The 24,646-nt window shown below is 38.2% G+C and overlaps 4 protein-coding genes across 6 annotated transcripts; all 4 read right to left on the reverse strand.

Annotated features, from left to right (window-relative positions):
* Positions 1–175: 175 nt before the first annotated feature.
* On the reverse strand, positions 176–10,505 carry tyk2 (tyrosine kinase 2). Of its 2 annotated transcripts, none has more exons than XM_028041798.1 (24): positions 10,385–10,505; positions 9,654–9,845; positions 9,441–9,564; positions 9,214–9,349; positions 8,967–9,121; positions 8,474–8,849; positions 8,194–8,364; positions 7,016–7,173; positions 6,816–6,933; positions 6,530–6,713; positions 6,313–6,431; positions 6,079–6,234; positions 5,899–5,986; positions 5,556–5,683; positions 5,064–5,199; positions 4,390–4,541; positions 4,147–4,297; positions 3,966–4,057; positions 3,703–3,892; positions 3,342–3,460; positions 2,507–2,679; positions 2,313–2,430; positions 2,096–2,206; positions 176–727 (listed from the first exon to the last, which is right to left on the reverse strand). In XM_028041798.1, the coding sequence occupies exons 2-24, from the start codon at positions 9,829–9,831 to the stop codon at positions 593–595; spliced, it is 3,468 nt and encodes a 1,155-aa protein (XP_027897599.1). In that variant the 5' UTR covers positions 9,832–9,845; positions 10,385–10,505; the 3' UTR covers positions 176–592. The 2 variants fall into 2 exon arrangements, with proteins under 2 accessions (XP_027897599.1, XP_027897598.1); XM_028041797.1 differs by having other exon boundaries at positions 10,316–10,470.
* An 887-nt stretch (positions 10,506–11,392) lies between these two features.
* On the reverse strand, positions 11,393–16,626 carry cdc37 (cell division cycle 37 homolog (S. cerevisiae)). The gene is made up of 8 exons (XM_028041799.1): positions 16,297–16,626; positions 15,787–16,068; positions 14,305–14,410; positions 14,089–14,204; positions 13,758–13,880; positions 12,764–12,946; positions 12,596–12,667; positions 11,393–12,508 (listed from the first exon to the last, which is right to left on the reverse strand). The coding sequence occupies exons 1-8, from the start codon at positions 16,402–16,404 to the stop codon at positions 12,371–12,373; spliced, it is 1,128 nt and encodes a 375-aa protein (XP_027897600.1). The 5' UTR covers positions 16,405–16,626; the 3' UTR covers positions 11,393–12,370.
* A 935-nt stretch (positions 16,627–17,561) lies between these two features.
* cmc4 (C-x(9)-C motif containing 4 homolog (S. cerevisiae)) lies at positions 17,562–19,466 on the reverse strand. 2 transcript variants are annotated; one of them, XM_028041800.1, is made up of 4 exons: positions 19,396–19,466; positions 19,259–19,318; positions 18,999–19,190; positions 17,562–18,277 (listed from the first exon to the last, which is right to left on the reverse strand). In XM_028041800.1, the coding sequence occupies exons 2-3, from the start codon at positions 19,314–19,316 to the stop codon at positions 19,054–19,056; spliced, it is 195 nt and encodes a 64-aa protein (XP_027897601.1). In that variant the 5' UTR covers positions 19,317–19,318; positions 19,396–19,466; the 3' UTR covers positions 17,562–18,277; positions 18,999–19,053. The 2 variants fall into 2 exon arrangements, with proteins under 2 accessions (XP_027897601.1, XP_027897602.1); XM_028041801.1 differs by having other exon boundaries at positions 19,434–19,452.
* Positions 19,467–20,341: 875 nt separating this feature from the next.
* LOC114159434 (intercellular adhesion molecule 1-like) lies at positions 20,342–23,836 on the reverse strand. The gene is made up of 5 exons (XM_028041409.1): positions 23,697–23,836; positions 22,362–22,628; positions 21,944–22,276; positions 20,651–20,905; positions 20,342–20,561 (listed from the first exon to the last, which is right to left on the reverse strand). The coding sequence occupies exons 1-5, from the start codon at positions 23,746–23,748 to the stop codon at positions 20,554–20,556; spliced, it is 915 nt and encodes a 304-aa protein (XP_027897210.1). The 5' UTR covers positions 23,749–23,836; the 3' UTR covers positions 20,342–20,553.
* Between the last annotated feature and the right edge of the window lie 810 nt (positions 23,837–24,646).

Below are 24,646 nucleotides of genomic sequence, written 5' to 3' on the forward strand. Positions count from 1 at the left end.
ATAAGAAAGTGAGTGACTAATTGCGCACATATTTTTCTGTACCATGTGACATTGTAATAAACCAAATACCCTGTAGAGCATTTGGCTGCCACTGAATGGTTCTTCGTTAATCTGCTCCCTGTCTTGTGACTTACAACAGTGTAATGTAAAATTGTAATATAATTTAGTACAACAGTCACAGTTAATATATTTCAGCTTTAATAAAAGCAAAGATTGAAAAGGATTTACTTGATTCCTAGTTATTTTTACAAAATAGCATGCACAATTAACAAACACTTAAACATGTACAGAGAATAAAATGAAACACAGAAATATCAACGTCCTGATGAATGAAAGCCTGTATAGCTACAAGATATTTATTTTAACCACTCAAAGCCTCCACTTTTAACATGATGCTTAACTATGTGAGGACAAAATACTGTTCTGTGTCACCTTACCTACAGACATCAGAGCATATGTGTGTACTTTACATTTTTAAACATAGGAAGACATCTTTATAAATAGATGAATCAAGAACTATACACTTTAAGTGAGAAATATGGCTACACTTTGAGCATCACCAACTAATCTGATGGATCTTCACTGACCCCACTCAGCAAATCTGAGACATGGGACTGAACGACCAGTCAAGCATTTTTCGTGCTGACTCGAACCTTTCGCTGAGGTTACTGAACGTAGGCCGATTATCAGGATCTGCATCCCAACACTGATCCATCAACAACTTCACCTGGGAAGGAGAAAATGAAGAAGATTCTGAACCACTCAAACAAATGCTGTATTTTTAAAACACACACATAATTGTTATATTTTTGTACTCAAAGGCATATATTTGGTATTATGAGACCAAGTAATACAAAATGCAGGGATATTTTAATCATCAAAGAGCACAGAGATCTTAAACTGTGTTGAATTTTGGACACCATAACTTTGCAAGAAAGGCTTTTTGAAAATAATTTTCATCACAAGGAGAATAAAATAACACAAATAACCCTGTGGCTTCAGTTGCAAGCTCCTCTGCCTTCCCCCTGTGGACCGACTGCCACCTGCAAAAATACACCACTCCTGACTAGAAACAACCAATCAGAGCCTCAGAGCCAGGAGGAATGTCTTACAACTGTCAATCATGCTCGTGGATGTGCTGCTCATACCCCCTCCACTTGCGCTACTGCTCCTTTCCCACACCAAACTCTGCCATAAATGTGCAGGCAAGCAAACTTGGCCACCATAGACAGTTTTCAGTGACTGTAAATTGTTTCTCTGCCATTAGCACAGCTGCAGCAAGCCGGCAATCTTGAGATTGTACGAGCTGATTACACCAAGCATCAAGTACACGAGCGAGTACTAAGACATCCCTCTTGCCTCTGATCGTTTGTTTCTGACCGGTACATTTCTGCAGATGGCTGTAGGACCACAGGGGAGTGAGAGGAACCAGACTTTTTCTTCACAGACTGTCTCATATTATACTGTCAGGACAAAGCACAGAATTAGCAAATATGTAAAAAAACATATTTTTGTACACTGCAACCCACAACATCTTAAAAAGTAGTTTTGGTCTAGTTTTTAGTGCAAATATCTCTTTGAAATAAGACTAAGCTAACTTAAAAGTAACTTTTTAGCAAGATGTAGAGGCTTGTTTTCAGGTAAATAGTTCCATAATGAATCATAATGAAAAAGTACTTGTTCCATTTGCAGATTATTTCACTTGCAATTCAATTTTCTTGTGTTATGAGTTAATTTATCTGCCAATGGAACAAGTACTTTTTCATCAATATTAAGGAATTATTTACTTAAAACAAGACACCATAGCTAGTTTGTCTTATCTCAAGTGTACTGAAGTATTTGCACTAGAAACTAGACCAAAATTACTTAGTAGCATTTTGTGTTTAAAAATTACCCACCACAGCTTTAAGTGATAATAATAACCTTAATACTGGGTGAACTAGTATTGTGAGTTTGCTAGAAAGTGTAACATGAAGTATTATAACAGCTCATAATAATGTTTTTTAACAAAACTGTGATAATATTAATGACTTTGAAAAACTAACACTGTTGCACCCTTAATAATATTTCTTCATTACTGGTTATTTATCGTTACCTCATGTGGGCAATCCCTGGGACAAGGCAACCTTTGATTTCTCTCCAGCAGCTTTATGAGTTTCACCACATTCATGTGTTCTTCCTTATCTTCTGACATTTCAATGAACTTCTACAAAACACACACAGGAAAAAAGACATTCTTTTCAGACTCAGAATGCAATGTTTTCTGACTGTTCTTGTATTTTGTTTGAGCTCTGAGTCCGTTCACAACATACAGCTGGAGGACTCTGGCGATGGTCGCAGCGCGTCAGGATCTCATACAGTGTAACTCCAAACGACCAGACGTCAGAGGCAAATGAGAATTTGAGCTCCTTCAAGCACTCGATGGCATACCTGCAAAGTGCAAAGCATGCAAATGTAAGTGCTAAAAACACACAAAGTATCACTTTGATATGGTGCATAAACTGACCAGTAGACAGGACTGTCTCCGTCCTCACGAACGCGATAGTAGATTTCTCCTTCTGGGATGTACTTTGTTAGGCCGAAGTCTCCGATCTTTACAACATTTTTGTTTTCCACCAAAACATTTCGAGCAGCAAGATCTCGATGCACATAGCGCTTTGAATGCAAGTAGTCCATCCCCTGGAAAAGAGTTTGGAAAAACGCTGTGATACTAAATGTTTTGTCAGCATACATCCCATTTTCCAAAAAACATATTAAACAGCAACACCAATAAACACTTCAATCTCAAACTAAAATGTGTTTCATTAAGATTTTTTGTTATAGACCAAAAAAGTAGCGTAAAATTGTGAATAGGAAGGAAAAGGAAGCATGCTTTTCAGATTAATTTTTTTAAAATCTGACAACTGCAAAGTGCATACATACTGTAGTACATGGTTAGTTTTATTGCACATAAAGCATAAGAACACTTTGTTTCACATGATTGCCTTGTTCCATTACATGGGAGCATTATTTTTAAGATTTCCTCAGATTTGTTGAGCTCATACTAGAGCTAAGGATCTTTGCATCTCCTGTAGAGGAAAGGCGTATGCAAACTCTGTAGAGAAATTTGTTCTTTCTCCCAGGTGTGCAAGGAAAAAATTACACCATAGCTTGCTTTTTTTTTTATGATGCATCCTTTTACTTCCAAATCACAATTACGCAACTTTGTGTTGCTCTATCTGATAAAACTCTGGTCAAATACATCATGAGAAAACATGAAAAAAGCTTAAGAGGTATAAATACTTTTCCAAAGCACTGTAAACTATAGTACAAGCACTAAATATTCAACCGCTGAAACTCACCTGACAGATCTGCTGAGCAAACATGAGGCACTGGGTTGAACTGGTTTTATTTTTAGGAAGATACTCTCGCAGACTCCCCAGAGGAACATATTCCATTATGAGCTGGACCTCTTGTCGTCCTGTGAGTGCACGATGCAGCAGTGTTCTTATCTTGCCATTTTATTACATTCAACATGATGACCTGAACTAATGCTCAGCAGGCTGAGAGCTGAAAGCTTAAAATATTGCCATTCAACAAAAGCTGTGGTGTGCTTAGTATAGATTTTCAATTACTGAATGCAAATCGAAATCTCCCGTTAACAGGGAACTGTCGAGCTGAACAAATATATTTAAAGTGGACAGATGATGTCTTAGAGCTTACCGGCTTCAGTGCATAAGCCCTTGTACTTCACGATGTTGGAATGATAGAGAGACTTCAGGATTTCAATTTCCTTCATCCAGCTCTGAGATGCATTTCCGTTCTCTTGCTTCAACGATTTTACTGCCACAAACTCTCCTGTCCCATCGCTGGATGGATCATACTGGTACAGAGTGACTTTTCCAAAATGTCCCTGCAGACAGAGCAATGAGAATAATTACTTTCTTAACACATGGGAACAGAAAAGTGTTGCTTCTGGAGCTCACCTCTCCTAAGTCTCTCATCTTCCTCAGGTAGCGCTTTTGAAACACGCTAGGGTCCATGGGTGGGAGAGTGTCAACCGGGGATATGTCAGGATCTGCATGGATAAAATGAACTCTTTTAGGTAATTGCACAATAACATATCAAACCAAACTTCAAAAGTAAGGTGTGCAGGCTAGTACTGACTCATCTGGATGAGTTTTGTGAGTTCTCTGAGGATAGTTTGAAATGTAGGCCTCTCATTTGGCTCATATGTCAAACACATGCTGATGAACCTGGCCAGTTCCTCGGAGGATGGGTTTGCCAGACGGCCCTTCGTCTGGTAAAAACGCTCTTTCTGTTGGGAAACAGAGGATGGTGAAAAAGGACAACATACAGAACTCTAGAAAGTTAGCGAAGCTGAAGTTTAAAGTTTCAGCATGCACTTACCTCAGGCAATGTGCAGCTGCTCATTGGAAGATTAGCGTTGTTGAAGATTTCAAGCAGTGTGACGCCAAAACTCCACTGATCTACAGTACTCTCAATAGGAGCGCCACTGTCAATGCACTCTGGAGCGACCCAGGGTATCCGATCCAAACGTTCTGCAACATGGAAAAGAAGTCATGATAAAGCTCCACATGAAAAGTGATCCTGGACAGACTGGCGACCTGTCCAGGGTGTACCCTGCCTCTCGCCCGGAATGTTAGCTGGAGATAGGCACCAGGACCCCTTCCAATCCCTCTAGGGACAAGGGTGTTAAAAAATGGATGGATGGATGGATGGATGGGTGGATGGATGGATGAAAAGTGATCAACATTACTCTTGATCTATTACTTAAGGAAACAGAGTGAATATTTGCAAATATTTTGCTTTGTAATTCTGGGTCAAACATGCGTGTTTACCACAGAGTACGGTAGTTGAAAACACACTACTAAGTTTGGTGGGGGTTTTTTGTGACAGCCTTAAATACCACAGAGTAATGATAGCAAGACAACAGGAAGCAGAACACAGGAAGTGGTGTAGTCAAACTTTCCGGTTTCCTTAATCTGACTGAAGTGACTGAAGCACTTCAAAGTTAGAAAACATTTGTCATTGGTTATGTTCAGTCTTTTACCAACTAATACCTTCTCGTGAGAGGACATTCAGCGCAATTCCAGGATCACTCAGCTTGACGAAAGGAGAAGTTCCAGGTTCCAAACCTCCCCGTGCAACCAGAACATTCTTGGCACAAACATTTCCATGAACAAGTCGTTTTGTCTCCTAGTGTAAAAAAAAGGTACAAGTCTTCACTCTTTATCCACAGTTTCTTATTTTTTGTCTGATTTGTTTGATTTAAAGTCAGTTTAGACATAATTTTTTTAAAATAATAGGCAAATTACACTCTACATGTAAGGATATATGAACGGAGGAAACACACAATTTGCATAAATGATTTTAAAATGTTAGAGAGAATATTTCAACATTTCTTGTCTGAACACAGCTACTAAAGTTCAGTTAGACAGGTTCAGTCTCTTATTCTGTGCCCCAGTGTGTTTGTGCAAGACTACTTACATATCAGTAATAATTAAAGTTACACAAACACACAATTAGACCAACAGAAAGGTGTTTGAACTCACGAGATAATTGAGAGCCCTTGCAAGCTGCAGGGATACAACAAATTTCCACTGAGCTGTGATGGAATTTTGTTCTCTGCGGAGAAAAACATCAAGTGGGCCGCACTCCAGGTATTCCTCCACCAGGATGTCTGTTCAGGAAAATACACGTAGAAGAAGTCTAGCTTGTTATGATGCAACAAAAATGCAAACAAAGTCAAATTATCTTTAAAAGAGAATAGACTGAGTGCAACTTTGCATTTACTGTGGTGTTGGATTTAAAGATTTGACTATGGAGGCACAACAGGGACACAAATGAGAAAGTCATTAAAAGAAGAACTGAGCACAGAACTGTGGTTGCCCTTACTTTCAGAACCTTTGACAGACACACCGTGCACAAACACCAGGTGACTGTGAGATACCTGGCTCATGAGGCTTGCTGTTTCAAAAAAGGCCTAAGACAGAAAAGAGAACAGTAGCTTAAAACACAGGCTCAAAAAACACAATACATACATTTGATGCATGCATGTAAAATCGCATGGCTTACTAGAGCAATATCTTTATGGCTTTCCTCTAAGATTTTGAGGACCACTCTGATGCCTTTGTTTTGGGAGAAGTTGTTGTTAAACCCATTGTCTGTTTCTCGCAACATTAACTGTCCTGAGTAAATGTTAGTTCTTGTGCCGCGGCCCAAATGATGTTCCTGCGGGTGAACACAAACGCATGTCTGATCAGAAAAACAACAGGGAATGTATAGCCTGCCTTAAAAAAGTATGGTCACCTGCTTAATCTCTTTGTCTTTGATCTGGTGAAAGCGAAGCTCTGTCAGGTTCAGGGGCAAGCAGTCAGAATAGCTGCGTTGGTCAATTCCTTGCCTCTTCACCAGCAGATTGGATATTTCTGCGAGGCAAAAACCACATCGTCACATTCCTTCCTGGAGACGTGGTGTCGGTGGTATGATATACAAAACAACATTTCTGTACATCTAAATTACAAACCTGCTTGTCTCGGTAAGCAGCATTTCCTGACAGTAAAGTTGTCCGACCCGGACTTGAGCACATAGGTTTTGAGGTTATCTGTGAGCTCCTTCACACTGGAGAACTCTTTATCCCAGCCTTCCATGCAGAACACCGAGCCCTTCTGCTGGATGCGAAATTGCTTGTGGCTTGGTTTTGAACCATTCTGTTTAAAAAAAAATAAAAAAGGTGTAAATACCAAATCTGAAAATTATGAGCCTCGCTGCACTGCAATAATTCCCAGAGACGAGCGTGGGTGTTGACTTACCTCATTTCTGTTTAGTACAGCAAGGATGATGCGATGATAGTCGAGGGCACTCCAGCGGACGAGGAAGGCTCCCTCCTCTCCTGCCTCCCTTTTCAGCTTGTGTAACACAAAGTCCTCACTGCAAGCATACTGCATGATATAACCCTGTCTTTATAACCTGTTTGTGACTGACTATGCGAGGATTAGAGTAGAAAACTCACTGCATAGGTCCGTGCAACATATTTGCTTCACTCAACACCACCCTGGGGGGAGCCACTTCATGACAAAGATAGTGGTGGGCGTCTGCAGTCAGCCGATAGTATCCATCTAGCAGGGAGATGAAGGCACGGGCCTCCTGGCTAGAGTTCATCTGTACCTCCTACATATACACACAGAAACACCAATGGCTTGCAAACTACGCTTTCACCTGGAGACAAATGTTTAAAACCTAACACAAAGCCCAAAGCAAAAAGTAACCCCAGAGCACTTAGTCACACACTTATAAAACAAATGGAGCACCTCTGGTAAAGATTCCTAAACAGCAAAGTAGTTGACACACTTTTGTAATTTATGCGTTACTTTTTTAAAAACGGATTATTTAAATCTACAATGAAGATCTTTGTCTTTCTGTTTCTCTGAGGTATAAATACTATGTGACCCCTTCTTCAAAATGGCAAAGACAAGAAAGCGTGCCGTCCAGTAGGATGTGAATTGATCTTCATAAATAGGGTGATGGCAATAGAGAAAACGGCTCACTTAAACATGAGTTATTCATACCTCTAAACAATTTGTTTTCATTCACCTTTTACATGGTGAGAGACAAGCATCTCTCACCATGTAAAATGAGTAATAATTGTGGAGGGAAAATAAATAGGTTTATTTACCTTTAACTAAATATGACATACAAAATTGTACCTTTCAGCTTTTTGCATGTTTCCACCTGCATCTTGACAGTTTGTCTTTGGTTACTACAAGCTACTACTAAGATTAAGATTTTTTGGATATGTCATAAAATAAAGGATGAATATGTGGACAACCACCTGATCTCAACTATTTGGTAAAATGAAGACTATTATACTGTAGGCCTCTTTCTCCTCCAGTGGTCTTTGGAATAGTTTTAAAGTTAATAGCATCATCAATTCTTCACATTTTCAGTGTGAGATTGGAGCTACTGCATTAAGGTGGACATTTTAAGGTTTTTTTTTTTTTTTACAGGTCCATACCATGTGTGGAAATAATATTGAGTGGTGTTTGTACCACACAATGAACTCCCCCTTTTAAAAAGCCAAATAATCTGCCAAGATGATTAACAAGTGTAAACTAAATCAACATTAGTGATGCATCGCATGCACATATTGCATTAGTAGAAGGCACATGGAAGGATAAAAAGTACTCTCACCATGCAGTGACTTTTCTGAGTGGTAATGCACACATTAGCTTCTGTAATGGCGATGTGAATTATTTCGCGGAAATCACAGAAGAAGGTCCATTTATCAGGAGGATTTGACGTGGACTGTTTTGGTGTTTTCTGATTCACATAGCTGCCCCTGTGGTAAGAGTTTTCCTCTGCCTAAAGCCAGGAAGCAAGAAAAACGTGAATACAGAGAGTGAAACATCCACATAATAGAAAGAACATGTCACAGAATTTGAATGTAAAATCATTTAGTATGCGGACAAACCTTTTGAGTTTTCAACATTCTCCACTGAATCCCCTTAGTGCCAGACACCATAATTTCATGGGTGAACGGCGCTGTGAAGCCCTTCTTTGAATCACCATTGCTTTCGTTGTTGGAGTAGGAGACATTTTCATCCCCGTCCTCCGTCAGCTGCAGGCGAGTTACAGAGAAAGTCTCTGTTCCGAAACTTGGAACCAAGTTTTCAAGGGTGGAGATGTACTTATACATGATTTCATGGGCTCCCAGCTGCCCCTTATCTACAGTGTGCTGCTGGAAGGTCTGCACAAATTCAGTAAACACACGGCGGATCCTGATTTTAGTCAGAAAGTTGTCTCTGGAAATGTTCTCCGCAAATGTTCTTGGAATGCAGTTCTGGAAGCTGAAGGTAAAAACAGAGTCAAATAATGACATACATGTATCACAGCAGCACTAACCCTTTAAAACATTTCTATTATTAGAACAATTAAATAGGAGCAAAGCATTGTATAACAATTACCCAATTTTTCCAGCAACTTCCTGCAAGTTCAACCCTTTTTGCATTGCGAGGTGTGACAGGTGGAGTACAGCCATGCCCAAGCTCTCGTTTTTGAAACGATTGTTTTCCACATCAGACTTTGGCTCTTCCACATTATTCACAAATTCATGCTTGGCCTACATTGGAGACAGAAGAAGCAGAGATTGTGTCACTTGCTTAAAGAAAATAAGCAGCATACACTCAACAGAAGCAGGTGTATGTCACATACCTGGGCAAACAGATACTCCAAAGATGTAATGTCAAGAAGAGGGGAACCTGCATTGTTATCTGTCCCAGATTTGAGGGTGTGGCGCGACACAGTTGGCTCCTTTTCATTGAGTCCGTGCCAATTGCGAAAGTAAAACCTGGACATAAACGAAACAGGCCGCTTACATTAATACCCTTGCTGTGTTCAAGCAGTAATCCAAGCAAAGCGTTATGCAAATGCAGACTAACCTCATACAGTAGTGAACCAATTCACTGGAGTTCTCATCTGGACTGAAAACATGGTTTGGATTGTACCAGCATTTTGTTTTTGGGTTGTACAACGCAAATAAGACATGGCACAGTGGTGTTATCCCTATGGGGAGAGACCATGAGGTTACATCCATAATAAAATAATAAAGAATATCCTCCATTTTGGTGTTTGAGGTCAGCTGTCACTCTCACCTACAGCTTTTGCAGCTGAGATGCACAGGTCCTCTGCTGTGACATCTCCACTGGTATGAGACAGATACTTCTCCCCACCTTTAGTCCAGAAAAGGTAGATGTGAATGCCATGAGACTGAGGGGCCTCATTTGGACCTGGGATCTTTCCCGGCTTGAAACAACCCGATTTTCTAGGCATGTTGGACACGATCACTGGAAGAAAGACAAAATAAAATGGTTAGTGACTCATCTGCAGTCACGTAGACATAGGCTCTGTACAGACTCAGGAAGTAAGGGGGAATTGTGATACCTATAAATTAGTAAGCTCTATATACCTACTCTAATATTATGATTATTAAACTCATAGCTTGAAAACTGAAACAAAACGACCAAGTAACTTCAGTAAAACGATCTGGTTGTGCTCTTTTTAAGGCCTTCCGGGATTACAACTTGTCAAACTTACAATTCACACCACAAATACAGCCTTAAAGGGAAATACGCCACAATATTATTATAAAAATAACTAGGGTATATAATAAGGGCAAGTCACAGAGCGACCAAAAGCGCGAACTCATTAAAATTCATCCGGTGTCATAACAAGGAAATACATTAGCCTACATGTTTATAAACATCGTTGTGGCTGAAATTTATCCGTTCACTTCAGAAACGTGGAGAAATATTACCGTTAACGTCGAGCTCGTTCAGAATGCGTTATTTTAGAAGAAGCCCGGCGTCATGAGCTGTCGGTTCACCTGCATTGTTTACGGAGCGTTATTTCCCCTTCACCACTTTCTGTCTCTGTTTCTTGCGAACTGTGAGTTGCGACAGAACGCTGCTTCCCGAAAACAACGTGACCACTCCCTCCTCCGGCTGCTTTAGTGGGCAGGTCCCGTCATGCCCTTAGCCTTCACGACGCTCGGTTACACAAGGAAAGACCCTAAAATCACTGAGTAGGAGGCAATTTCGTACAAATTTATTTGAATATTTAGCTATAAATCTGTTTATTCATTATTATTGTTTTAAAACCTAAGTTATTACATAATAATAATTCTGTAATTAAATACTAATTTAAAGTGCCATTTGATATGAGACGTATTACATATTAATATAACTTTTTACTCTGTAAATACTACTATAAAGAAATGCTAATACTGCTACAAATACACTCTCTAATAACTATTAGCTAAAAAGACTAACAAGAACACATTAATGACGTAGAGGGATAAAGAACTATGACTATGTTGTAAAAAAAAAAATACAATGCTTTCCATATTTGGGATTTCTCTTTGAATAACAACATGCAAAGGAAATTTAATTTGAAATTACTCATCCTAATCATCTGTGGGAGAAACTAGATGTTTTTTTGCTTTGAGTACATCCTTATACATTTCTATACCTACATTTTGAGTATATCCTTATACATTTCTATACCTACATTTTGTACCTCATCTTAAACACTTCAAACAGATCATTCCTCCTGATAAAAACTCAACCAGTTCCAGAAAGCGTCCGATGAAGCACCAACCGTTTCAGTAAAGCTTCCAGTTTGTACACCTTTTTGTTTATGCTGTCTGTCATCCATGCAGTTCATCGCCCACCTATTGTGAAACCCTAACAGCACTCTAAGATTATGATGCAGTATTATGTTACTTGGCAGAAGCTAATTATATTGTTCAGGTGTTAGTCAGGTTTTCCCATTCAGTCCGTATAAACAACTTACCTCCTCACCCAGACACTACCGGAGGAAAACAGCCCACATTTTCCACGAGGATTCATTTTTATTTAGTCGCTTACAGTAAAATCAATCAATGTTTTTTTATGACTAAGCCAACATAAACATAAGAGTGTTTTGAGCCATTAGCTACAACATGCAAATGTCCGAGTAGTCTAGTCGTCAAAACAAAAGCATGAGTACGAGTTGAGAACCCATTCACAGTGCCACATGATCTGATAAAGGCCAATGACAGGTCTTTGGACTGAACGAACTCTTGGTCCATCTTTTCAACTATTCTCAAGACGTTGGGAAAAAAAGAGTAAACCTTGAGAAGCACACGTTTAGACTTTGGCTACATTGAGCAGAGGCATAAGCAAAAACATCGTGAAAACACTGGCTGTAATTCTATTTGAGGCCAAGAAGAGTCATCAATTTATTTGTTGCATGACCACATTTTTCTGTAGATGAAACGTCTTTTACCCTTACACTACTACAAGATGCCTTTCTCTCTTCCTTTTAACTTCCATTTTAAGTGTATTTTCAAATTACAAAGCATACACTGACACAAAGTCTTAGATAAGTGGACACAGTTTAACGTTTAGTCCAAGAAGGTAGTAGAAAATGTCAAATTATGTGTATAAGCTAAAACAAAACTCTTGCATTAAAAAAAAAAAAAACTGTCCCAAAAAAGCACAGAAAAGTCTGCACTCTACATCGGCAGAAAGAAAGCAGACATGTTGGATGATACTTGGACAAGCGTGTACAAATAAATGAAGGGACACAGCTTCAGTGACGACTTTTAGCACAATCAACGTTTTCATGTCCAGGTGGGGTCACTGATACCCCCAGGTTGTGTTGGTACGTGAACATTCTTCCCATATATCTCAGCAAAACATTTTCAAAGAAGTTATTTCATTCATCTGCGAACTAATCGTACACATAATGGGAGTTGCAATACAGTGGGTGAGCATATTTGCAAAAACAAAACCCAAAAAGGAAAACAAATCAGTTGGGGGCAATCTGGTCATTCCTTCTTTGTTTCTTCTTGCTCCTGTTTCACCTCTTCATAGGTGGGTTCCTCATCTTTTCCTTCCACATCCACCTTGGCATTAGGGACCCAGAGCCCAGAGTCGATGCATCTCTTCATGTGATGTTTTGCCTCCTAAAATTATGTGAATGTAAACCAGAGCTTGTCAAAATGCAAACCTAAGTCTCAGAAAGACAATTGATTAAAAATAAAATAACTTACCGTTGGGTCCATTTTGCTGATGACGTCTTGTAACATTTGGATGTCTTTTTCATCGAAGCAGTTCTGCATTTCCTGCAATTGTCAACATGTCGTACAAAATTCAAGAATTTCCTCCAAAAAGCAAATACCAATAAGACCAATAGGGTCGCTGGTGAATGGTGAACTTACAGCTGGCAGAGATTCATAGACTTCAACGGGATCGAGTCCACCGGGTCCCAGGCGCTTCTGTCGTTCTTCTTCTTCCAGTTCCTTCATGGCCTTCTCTATGCGGATCTTTGCCCTTCCTCTAACTCGCTCCTTGAATGACTCGAGCTCGTCATTAAATGCATCCTGGTACTGCTGATCGGCCGTCTGATTAAATGCATATAGTACAAAAACTGGGTTTTAAGGTTTTCCAGCACACTTATTATCAGGGATTTTTGACTGAATCTTTGAAAAGAATACAAGAACTTAATCAGTTTTATTCAAAAACTAGAGGAGTTAAACTGCACACTGATGTTCAAAACTCTTGTTTTTGCATTTGTTCGTTTCATATTTGTTTCCCAAAGAGCCAGACATCCCAGAAATCTTTTTAAGTGAACGTTTTGAAAGTTTGCTCTTTAGCCATTAGATGTTTCTTCACATCTAATTAGTTAATTGTTGATAATTAACCATTTTCAGATAAATGGAATCATCTTAAGGTTGACACATTGCTCCAATGCTGAAGACACATATTTTAGATGTCTATAGCAGCACATTGATTTGTTTTAAGTTTGACTTCTTTACACTTTGAAGTCAGTAGTGTGATTTTTTTTCAAGGTGTTGAGAGAGTAGTGAAATATCCATAAATAATATATAAAATATAGGTCAGCCATAAAAAATATTGATATCAATATCGGCCCAAATTTTCATATCAGGGCATCCCTAATTCAGTCTTTCTCCTAATATGAGAAAGACTGAAAATGAGCGATGAAGAAATCCGAAATTTAAAGAATAAACTGAAAAACCTTCATGAAACATAAAGACATATTCTAAATGCAGAAAACCCAAACATTAGTGGGTTTGCAATTGTTCTTTGTGTAAAAGAATTGTCACTTTTCAGTGACAGTATCTTCTGGTTAGCATTCAATGTGCAGCTTTAAATGATCAGTGTTTTTTTGGTTAAACAAAACCGCCTACTTACCTTGATCTTGGAAAAAAATTGACGGAAGCAGCCACGGGGGTCCACTTTCAAGCTTTTTGCCAATTCAAGTATGAACTGCATCACTATAGTCTGATGAGCCACTTGCTCCATCAGTGCATGTTTCTACAAAAGAAGAATTCATACTTGGAAAAGAGTCGTGTAGGGATGAAAAGGGAAAACAGCTTGAGGGAAATAAGGAAGGGCATTACTGAATGACACCCTAAATAGCATCTTATTTATATTTAAATCACCACTGTTATTATTGAATTGAGAGTAAAACACAATTCAATAATAGCAATGCGGACAAGTAAAGAAAAAGAAAAATTCTTACCTCTTCCACTTCAAGATCAATGCACATGATGACAAGATAATTGGCAGTTTCTTCGCATACAAGATAAGGATTGTCAGAGAGGTACTTCTGGCTGTCGTCCCAACGCCGCAACATCCCTAAATTAGGCAGTAACAAATAAACATCTCTACTTCCAAACTGTAACAAGGAATACGTTTATGCAGACAAAACGACTTGATGGTTGTCAGTGGCCCTTACCGAAATGTTTGATCTGCTTCTCATACTTCTCCACAAAGGTTTTATGCTTTTGCTCCTTCTCCTCTTCAGTTTCTTGTCCAACCTCAGCTTTGACATTAACGATACTCTGTCAACGGTGCAAAGAAAAATAAAAAAACATGTCAACAGTAGCACTTGTCACTGTTTGAACAGCTGGAAGTTAAAGATACTATCCATAATCTATAATTATTCAAGTCAGTGGTGCAAGTGTTAGTGCACAAATAACGTCTAGAACATCCTTTATCTCACATATCACTCCTTTAAACTAAAAATATTCCTACTGTTAAAGATATCCAGGGTTGCGTGGTCTTACTGAAGGGAGTTGACTCAGAGTCAGCTGTTTTTTTGGTCAATGGGGTGTTTAGAAACAAAGACAGGAGAGGCTAAAAGTAGATGTAAGAAGCTAATTAAAAGCAAAGTGTATTTTCAATAAATCTGGTTTTCGTTCAGGCTGTTGCAACATAGCATTAGATTTTGGTAGTTGCTGGCTGCTTAGCTCCTTTGCTGTCTTGTGCTTTGCGGTTTGGACCATTTCACACTCGTCTTTCCAGCGTACAAAAAGGAGTCGCCTGCCATTCGGCGTCATCTTGACAGACCGAGGGAACATTTTCGTAAATTGTCAAAGGAGGAAACTGACCTGGAGATCAATTTCAGTAGACAACAGAAAAGCTAAAATATGAGAAATGTTGGCAGCCTTTCAGAAGGCTTTCAGAACATATCAAGTTAAGGGAGAAATTGACATTCTCTAGGAAGGACCGAGAGTCTCCTATTCATAATTAGCAACACTGATTGCATCAATCTTTAATGTAAAATGTTAAAGACAGTAAAAGCATAAACTCAAAATTATTCTGTCTTTGTTTGACAAAAAGTGTGCCAATGCCTCCGCTCCTGAAACAATGATTAATAAGCATTCCTAAAAGGAGGGGCAGGGAGAAATATTTTGAATGCTGTACGACAGTTCTTTAAGTAAAATTAAATTAGCGAAAATCACCATTTCAAAGATCCACATGACCTGGACATTGAAAATAGCTCAAAAATCACAGATCAGTGCCGTTGCACCAAGAAAAAGTACAAAAATCATGTTTTGTTATAAAGACAAATTACATAAATGTTAATATCATCTATTAATACACTGATATTATGAATGTCTTTTTTTAGAATATAAAGGAAACACTGAAAAATAAAAATCAACTAGAATCATGCTAAATTTTGAGCAGCACAATAAATTGATTCTGTATTAAGAACAGAGACCAATTTAAGGAAGACACACTATTGTTTGGAAGTACTTGTACCACTTGACAACTACCAGTTCAAAGGATATAAAGACAGTTTTACTAAGCAAATTGTTAGTGTTCAGATTTTTTAAACATTGAAGATAAAATAAACCCATAAAACATCAGATTGTGGGAAATTTGCTGCTGAAAATCACGTGTTGCTTAAAGTGGCATGACTGATCTGTGTCACCTTGCTGAAACCATCTCTGCTGAGCGTGTCCACATTCCAGGGCATCTTCTTCTCCTCTCTTCTGTGTTCATCCATCTTCTTCGACCAGTCTCGTTCCTCTTTCTTTAATTTCTTCTCCTCCGCCTGGACTTTGTTCAGCTCTGTTTTGGCATCATCCGACGAGGCGACGCTCAGCTCCTGCAGTTTCTTCTGCGTCTCTGCCAGCTTACGCCGACACTCCATTAGACTCTTGTTGATTTCTTCACCTTTATTCTGAAACTCTTCCATTCTCTCCACACGAGCCTGAAAGTCATAAATAAAAGTTTTATGTTCATCCAGCACAGTCACCCATTTTCATAGAGTTGCAACTCAACCAACATAGGCTAAATACTTAAGCCTGGTTGAAATAAGTAACGGTGATTTGTTAGGAGCAAGACAACAAACACAATGCATGTGCAGTCTGGCCAGACAAGTAAGATTATCAACATTATTATCTTAACTACTTGAGGCTAAGTTGAGTTTAAACTGTACCTGGTGTCTCCATCTAAAGAGGCTCGGTGTGTCGATGTTAGGGTGGGTATCATCTTCATCATCTGAGACCTCAATGTGGTCCCACACGCTGTAGTCTATCCTGGACATCCTGCCAGCTACAACACGAAGCTAACCAAGTTAGCCACCTACAAGTCGGATAAGTTGGAAGGTTAAACAAACTTGACTAGAAAATGTAATTCCGCAGCAAAAAATCTCGATGTGGAGGCACGTCTTAGTAATGTGAGTTGGCTTAAACAAACTGGGTTGTTTTTTTTCCCAGAGCAATCACAGTTGGACCTCCCTAGCGACTACTAGCTAGATGCAGCTACAGAATTCTAGAAAGAATCGCTCCTGCAAGTTTCCGCTCTACGTCATCACGTCGGCCGTCAGATGCACGTAAGGTATGGCGTCGCAGAGCAGAACATATTTGGAACAAAATGCCATACGGTTTGTTGGTAAATCTGAAATATTATCTCTATAAATAAAAAGGTAGAGACACGATTGTGTTTTTTTGTAATTATTTTTGTCAAAAAACGATAAAAACAAAACAAAAAACAAAAAAACTTGCGGCAGAGCTTTTAGAGTTGCAGAAAGATTTTAGGCCGTTTACAAAAGATGAGCACATAAAACAAGTTTTAGTTAATCATAATTTGCTTTTAACTTATTATTGTTTAAGTTAAAGCAGATATTCTTTGTTATAAAGCCGTACCAAAACTGTTTTCAATACATTGAAAAATGGCATTTAGTTTAACTATCCAGTTCTTAAATAGAATATAATAAAAATGAAATAATTATAATGAATAAACAGACATAAGCCTATTTTAAATATAGTTATTGCAGAATTGCAATAAACCGATTCTAGATTAACATTATAGATGAACATTATTAGAGGTTCGGCATCTAATAATGTGTGCAACATAAATATCTCTATTGAAAACATAAATGAAACATAAAATATAGAAAAACTAAAAGGAGGATGCACAGTTGACTTTTCTTACAAACAAAATTAAACAAAAAAAATCTCATAATATAACTATTATATACCTTTTTAAGTCAAAAAGAAAATAAAGGAGCTAGGCTTTTAAATATATATTTGGAATTACCCTTTCAACATTTGTTGCGAGTAATACATTTTGTGTTCCTATTCAAACTTCAGAATGTTTTTTAGGAAACGAAACAAAATGTTTATTTTCCTGTGTGAGTGTGACTGTTTTAGTTTCTATTTCAATTTCTAAGTTCAAAAGGATACAGAGACACTGAAAAGATATGGAACAAAATATTTATCTTAAAATTTAAAGTGTGGAAATGCACATGTCCAACTGTGTCCAAAACATATGTATTTTTTTTTTCAATTACACAAGAGTTTGTCAGGTAATAAAAGTACAAATTTAATAATGGTAAACATATATAGAAAATATAAATAAAAGTTTTATACCTTCTATATTTGAACTTTAATTCCAATTAGTTCAATTAGTTGAGGGGGTTAGCCCCATAAGCATGCCACTTTTGGGTATAAAACAAATAACTTCAAATTATAAATACAGTAAGAAGACTAGAAGATACTTTGGCAAACTACTTTTGTTTTGTTTACAAATGAACACGATTTACAAGGAAAAAAATAATAATAATCCCCCCATATCTTCCTTAAATTTTTTCTTTAAATGCTGCAGAAATTCCAAAATCCTAACAATAAAGTAGGGATATGAAGGTCTTGGGTCTTTCTGCATGGTCTTTCGTGTATTTGCTGGTTCTCTCTGGGTACTCCAGCTTCCTCCCACAGTACAATAAACATAACTGTTAGGTTATTCAGTCTGTCTACATTTACATCGGGTATAAGTGTGCGCATGTGTGTCTCTTTGTTGCCCAGTGATGGACTGGCTGTCTGTCCAGATTGAACAAACTGCTGGAGCTAACCACCAGCAAGAACAAGTGAGACACTTGATGAAAGGATTCCTTCTGTTTGCATCGCCTTGTTTGAGGTCTGGAACAAAGCAGAAATTGTGGTATTAATAAAATACAAAACACAAAACCTCTAAAGAGAATTCAAAGAGATTGCTCAATAAATTGTCAGCTCAAAAAGATTTATTAAAACCTTACATAGATTCACTGATATATTTCACCTGTTTATTTTTGTTAATATTAAGGATTATGGCTGATGAAAATCTGAAAACCATTTAGGTAGAAAGCTTGAATATTACCAGAGATGGAAAAAAGGCGTTGTTAAGACAGTCAGGAAGAAGACTGCTGATAGTTATCTGTTGGTAGATAGACACTAGCACCCTCCCCCAGTTTCTTTAAGCATTTCTTTATGGAAAAAAGAGATTGGTCTAATGTAATATTAATATTCCAATTTTCTGAGGTTAACTAAGGCGTACCTCTACTGGTATAGAGAATATTGATGAAAAACCCCTATGAGAGTAGCGAAGTTTGTTTTTTTTTTCCAAGTCTGTCTAACTTGTTTATTTCTGACAGGCACAAGCTCGCCCCTGAACAACTTGAACGAGTGTTAACAAAATGGCAGAAGTATGAGTAATGTGATAGGAAGGTGTCACGTTTAAATCTCCCAGCTCGTCATGGTGTAGTTTTATGAAATGTCAAGTCTAAATATCTACACTAAGAAAGGTTTGCCTAGAGTTAAACGTTGATTATACTTCTCATTCGTGGCATTTCTAAATGACAGCATGCTTCAGAATGACACAGACCTGCTATATTGTTGTAGTGGAGCTTTCTACCACTACGGAACAGAGAACGGGTGATTTATGTTTCGTTCTTGTTTTCAGTCGGTTTGGAGTCCTTAAAACCGGAGCAGCAGGTCGAGTTTCCCCTGTGGACGTCACAGCACCGCCGCATGTTTCGGATCACCTCCTCGCACATACTCTCCATGTACTTATTAGCTGCAGGATGTGGAAGGAGTTAGTCAGATATCCTTATAGGCTTAAGGCTAAAACAACATCTGAAGCACCTTGTAAACACTTCTGGATGGCGCATGCCTGCTTTTGACACGGATCTTTCTGTGGCATTTCTGAAAATGAGTCGAAGACGCATTTTAAAACACGTTATATTTCAAGAACATGGTAATGGACTCAAAGTGACTCTCACCTCTGTAGATAACATTGAGGCTAACCGCTACGTCTTACCTCACACTGTTTTGGTCATGTGACACATCGACAGCGAGTCGTCACTTTAAAAAATAAATAAAGGGCGCCATCTTGTGGAGGGAGGCAGGATGACATATAGAACCTTTAAATAAAAGAACCTAACCATTTCAAAAATCTTGTAAACCTTTAGGCAAATATGTGTGCATGACAAAACCTTTATAATTTAAAGCTGTACACTTAAATTACCTATATGAGCTAAAATGACCAATATACTAATAGCTCATATAACTTAATAAACAAATTATTGTTTTTGTTACAGTAAGAAGCAGAACATCTTTAAAAGACATGCGCCTCAGTAACCAATTTTAAAGTGAATTATCACTTTACCACAGCAGATATCTAAAATTAGACAATCACTGTACTGATTAGTCATCTAAAACACAGTGAGGGTCAGACAGGCTGAAAATGAAACAGAAACGATGAACAAATGTGATTATATTAGAAGGCATTACATCATTTCTTGTACTGCTGGACTTTATTGCTTAACAAAACCCAAGACTGACATTAGTAATCTAACAAAAACAAAAGGCATCATCATCAGTAAGTGAAGCAGTTAGTAAAAAGCTTATTTTTATTGATAACAATAAGAAAATCAAACCAAGAAACAGCTCGTATTTACAGCAATTCCCTGCTGCTATTCATTTCAGTGCCAATAGTGGGTTTGTGTCTGACATGTTCCATAAATTCATTAAATTAGTAGGTAAATAACACTATCATAAATATTTACTATACAACAAACATCACATGTGAATTCTAAAATGTGAAATCTACCCTAAACCATCTATCTATCTATATATATATATATCTATATCTATATATATATATATATATATATATATATATATATATATATATATATATATATATATATATAGATATAAATATATATATATATAAGTGACAGTTACCAAACATAACATTTTCTCTATGGTATCTAACTCTGGAGGGTAACATGATCCTCATCAACATCTGCTGAATCATAAATGTGTCATAGTGTCATAATTTCCATCTTCAATGCAACAACAGTTAAATCAGTTCAGATGAATTTTTCCTGTGAGTCAGACAGCGCGCCAACTGATCCGTTGTAAAATAGCAAGCTTCAAACACCTGAGCAAAAGGAAAAGGAGATTTCAGGGTTAGGATGCAGAGCTTAGAACATTTTAATAACCGCAGCAACATGTAAATCTTCCCTTTACCTTTGATCTTTTCTTTGATAATGAACTGCTTGCTCTTTTTTTCCAGCGTGTTTGAGGCAGTGCATGTGTAAGTGCCTGGGAGCAGCGAGGAGGAAGTAATAACAGCTTCTGCTTTCATTTTCTCTTCTGTGGGATGGATGGGCTGCCAGCTGTATACAGGCCCAGGGTTTCCCATGGCTGTGCAGTTTAAGATGACTTCAGCTCCTGCTGTAAAGTCTAACACCTCTGTTTCAGGACTTAGAAATGTTGGGGGAACTAAAAGGGAAAAGGAAAAATAGCGGTGTTTAATTTTCAGCATGTATGCACATTGCCGTGTAAAAGTGTTCATAGAACTTGAACCTTTTCCATTTTTTTCACATTTCAGTTCAAAAAGGTAGTATATTTAATTGTAAATCGCATGATAGACCAACATAAAGTGAATACTGAGCAGAAGAAAATGATAGTGTTCAAAAATCTTTACAAATAAATATCTGAAAAGGTCACTGCACAAATAGCTTCATGAAGACCAAGAGACACAGCAGGCAGGTCAGTGGTAGTTTTTAGATTACTTAAATAGTGTTAGCTTATAAAACAATGTCTGAAGCTTTGAATATATTGCAAAACATTTCTAAAACATCCTATCAAGATATGGCTGCCAATCTAAACTGACAGGTTGGGCAAAGAGACAATTATTCAACAAATCGGAGGCCGATAAAAACTCTCGGAGAGTGAGAAAATCTGTCCATAGCACAAGTGTCCACATTGGCTCTTAAAAGCTTTTGGTAAAATGATGAAGATATAACTAGTACATATAAATACAGATAATATAACAAATAAAGGTTTAAAAAGCTTTGAAAGTTTTACATGAAATATTTGCTCTGAATTTCCACAACAGACTGACAAAGTGCAAGTAATATTCATCATCCGTTTATATCTGTTTTATTTTTCACAAATATTGCCATACACTTGGAATAAAAAATGTAAAAAAGATGTATCCATTCTTTTTTGGCAAGTGTTCTATTCTTTTATCGATTTTAACAGCTAAAAGTAGAAATGAAGTGGTTGTTTATTTGTTTTTTAAATAACAACCCATTTCTAAAGTTGTAGAAATGTAAAGTGGTCACTATTCATTGTCAAAGGAAGTTGACAAACTCATGCTAGGATGGCCAAGTCAAAGTTCAGAACCTAAATCCGGGTGAGATTCTAAGTTCATAGACCCTATTGTGTTACATTTTCTTTTGAGTTCACGTCTGTGCTCTACCTTGTGTTGGTCTATAAAGTGTTTTATACACATACATACATAACATAACTCACAGTATACGGACACAGCAAGGGGCTCTGAGGCCAGAGTGGGAGGACGCTGTGGTCCCTCTGGTCCAAGGTCCAGCTCCGCTACACACTTATACTGTGCATCGTTTTCTGCTTTTGTTGGCGTGATGACGAGGATAGAGGACACTTGTACGGGGGAAGAAGATGTGAGGTCAGAGAAGGAGTGCTGATAGACCTCAGTCTGACCTCGGTACCACCTCAGTGTGAGGTACTGAACAGGAGCTATATTCTGAACCTCACAGAGCAGCTGGTACTCTTTTCCTTCCACCATGGGGCCAGTGTGGTTCGCCTGCCTGATGGAAATGCTGTCCGGAGTTTCTAGGTAAATAACACACATATTTCTAGTAAGGAAAATAAGTTCATTTAAGTTGCAACCATATGCTAATGTCAAGAGCTGACTCACTGTAAAGAACAAGGTTGAGTTTCTCCTCACACTGTCTCGGAGCTGTGAAAAAAACCCCATAGCAGATGGGCTCCTCTATCCACTCAATAAGGCTGTCTACCTTCCACTGGACAGACCGGTCCTCCTGCGTGTGCACCGCGCCGATGGCCGACTCCCAGCCCAGGACACGAACTGGGCGTGTGGCTTCACAGCTGACCGTCACTGACTCCCCGAAGCCCACCACAACCCTGGATGGCTTGAGAATAAGGGAGCAACCTTCTCCTGACACTGGAGGAGACAGCGTCAGTCGCCAGTAAGCAATATTGTGTCATGAAAAAGAATCTACCCCCTTACAGATTTTATGTTTTTGATTTCTTTTTCACACCTAATTGTCTCAGGTATAAACAAATATTCAATTCATTTTAATGGGCAATGCAGTAGGACAGTGATCCAAAGCACATCATCAAGTTTACACCTAAATACCACACAAAAACAAGGATTTGGAGTGGTGTAGTCCAGGGGTGTCAAACTCCAGTCCTCAAGGGCCGCTGTCCTGCAACTTTTAGATGTGCCTCTGCTGCACCACACCTGAATGGATTAATTAGGTCATTAGCAAGGCTCTGGAGAACTTATCTACACAAGGAGGAGGTGATAAAGCCATTTCATTCCAGTGTTTTGTACCTGTGGCACATCTAAAAACTGCAGGACAGCTGCCCTTGAGGACTGGAGTTTGACACCTGTGGTCACTAGACCACATTTAAATTTTATTGAAATGTTCTTTTTTATCTCAAAGAACCTTCCAAGGTTGGTAAATTAAAACAAATTCACTAAGATAAGTGGAACAGAATTTCTCCAGAGTATTTACAACTCTCATTTCAAGTTATTGTAAATGCTTGATGGCATGTGGTGCTGCTAACGGTGGGACCAGAAAGGCGGATTAACTTTTTCACATAGGGTCAAGTTTGCTTGAATACCTTTTTCCCTTACAAAAACAGTCATTTAAAAAGTAATTTTTTCCAGGTTTGATCTTCTTGTTAGACCTTATGAAACGTCTATGTTAAAAACAGAAGAAATCTGTAAGAGGAAATAATTTCACCACACTGGTAATGAAAACTACCATTCCACGGAGAGTCTAAAATAATGGGTTAAATCATAATTTTAACACAAATTAGCTTTTGTCTAAGTTTTTCACTTTTTTTTTTTTTTTTACATTCACTAATCCCACCATAAACTTGATGCGTCCGACTGTTAGTCCTAGCTTTTTGATTTGCATCACCTTTACATCAACATTTCTGTCCTGGACATCATCTATATGCAAAACAATTGAGAATAAACATGTAGTCCACAACTTCTTACCTTTATAAAACATGCAAAGTACGAGTATCCAAATAAGAAAGTTGTTTCCCATGGTACTGTTTCTTTTTTTTTTTTTGAAGTTGTCGTCGACTGACAGAAAATTCCAACTTGAACCACCCTGGCAACTCTGTAGGGAACTATGTTGGAACAAAGCAGAGATCCCTCCCAGCTGACTTTACAGATGGGAGGGGGTAAAACAGGGGAAAAGTAAAGGGGAAGAGTGGGAAAGTTAACACAGCCCATTATTTCTTTCATATTGAATTAAAAGCTTTGAAATACATCAGTAGATGTGCAACAGGAATACCTGACCCACCGCACACTTACAGCTAGGACACTTACAGGGACAATTTGCTACTTCAGCTGCACTCACAAAACAATTGAAGTCATAAAATATTTTAGCGTTTATTTTAGGTGTCATAAAAAGCTGTTTATAATAGCTTGTTTTCAGTTCCTCTTGCACGCTTGCTTGAGCCTGCCTCAGGCCTTCGTGCTTTGTTAAGTCCCAGCAGGCAGGAGAGCTGGTCTCCTGCAGCATGTGAGTTTGTAAGACTCACACTGTGACCAGAATGTTGCACAGCATATCGGCTCTCCGTGTAACTGTGGTGCAAGAGAGCAAAAAAAATAAATAAAACATGATTTTTAATGTATGCGTGGAGAGGACAGCTGGGAAACTTTACACCTTACAGTGTGCATTCTCACATCACTTGCAGCTTTAAATATGCCCCACCAAGTCCCCAGGATAAACATTTCTATTGTAAAATCTTTATCATTTAACTCTTTGTCTTGATGTGCTTTAGCCCATCTGCTAGGTTGCTATGGCAGCACAAGAGAAACATAAACAAACAGTTGACCTACTTTTCAGCTAGGTTTCTGTTGGAAATGACAAGAGAATAACTCAAAGGACACAGTTTAAGGACAAAAATAATAATAAAAATGTATTGTTTTTTATA

The sequence above is a fragment of the Xiphophorus couchianus genome, chromosome 16 (genome assembly GCF_001444195.1).
Source record: "Xiphophorus couchianus chromosome 16, X_couchianus-1.0, whole genome shotgun sequence".
NCBI classification, from domain to species: Eukaryota; Metazoa; Chordata; class Actinopteri; order Cyprinodontiformes; family Poeciliidae; genus Xiphophorus; species Xiphophorus couchianus.

Bases quoted from the DNA above. Each gene is read 5' to 3' on its own strand.
- tyk2 (XM_028041798.1), bottom strand. From the start codon at position 9,831: ATGCCTAGAAAATCGGGTTGTTTCAAGCCGGGAAAGATCCCAGGTCCA. The intron at 5,200-5,555 runs GTGAGTTCAAAC...TTTTTACACTAG, and splicing joins CAAGGGCTCTCAATTATCTC to GAGACAAAACGACTTGTTCA. The intron at 4,542-5,063 runs GTATTAGTTGGT...TCCATGTTGCAG, and splicing joins GAATGTCCTCTCACGAGAAG to AACGTTTGGATCGGATACCC.
- cdc37 (XM_028041799.1), bottom strand. From the start codon at position 16,404: ATGTCCAGGATAGACTACAGCGTGTGGGACCACATTGAGGTCTCAGAT. The intron at 16,069-16,296 runs GTACAGTTTAAA...TATGACTTTCAG, and splicing joins TCTTTAGATGGAGACACCAG to GCTCGTGTGGAGAGAATGGA. The intron at 14,205-14,304 runs GTAAGGGCCACT...TGCCTAATTTAG, and splicing joins GAAGCAGATCAAACATTTCG to GGATGTTGCGGCGTTGGGAC.
- cmc4 (XM_028041800.1), bottom strand. From the start codon at position 19,316: ATGCCACAGAAAGATCCGTGTCAAAAGCAGGCATGCGCCATCCAGAAG. The intron at 19,191-19,258 runs GTGCTTCAGATG...CACATCCTGCAG, and splicing joins CATCCAGAAGTGTTTACAAG to CTAATAAGTACATGGAGAGT.
- LOC114159434 (XM_028041409.1), bottom strand. From the start codon at position 23,748: ATGGGAAACAACTTTCTTATTTGGATACTCGTACTTTGCATGTTTTAT. The intron at 22,629-23,696 runs GTAAGAAGTTGT...TGTCTCCTCCAG, and splicing joins ACTTTGCATGTTTTATAAAG to TGTCAGGAGAAGGTTGCTCC. The intron at 22,277-22,361 runs GTGAGTCAGCTC...TTATTTACCTAG, and splicing joins ACTCAACCTTGTTCTTTACA to AAACTCCGGACAGCATTTCC.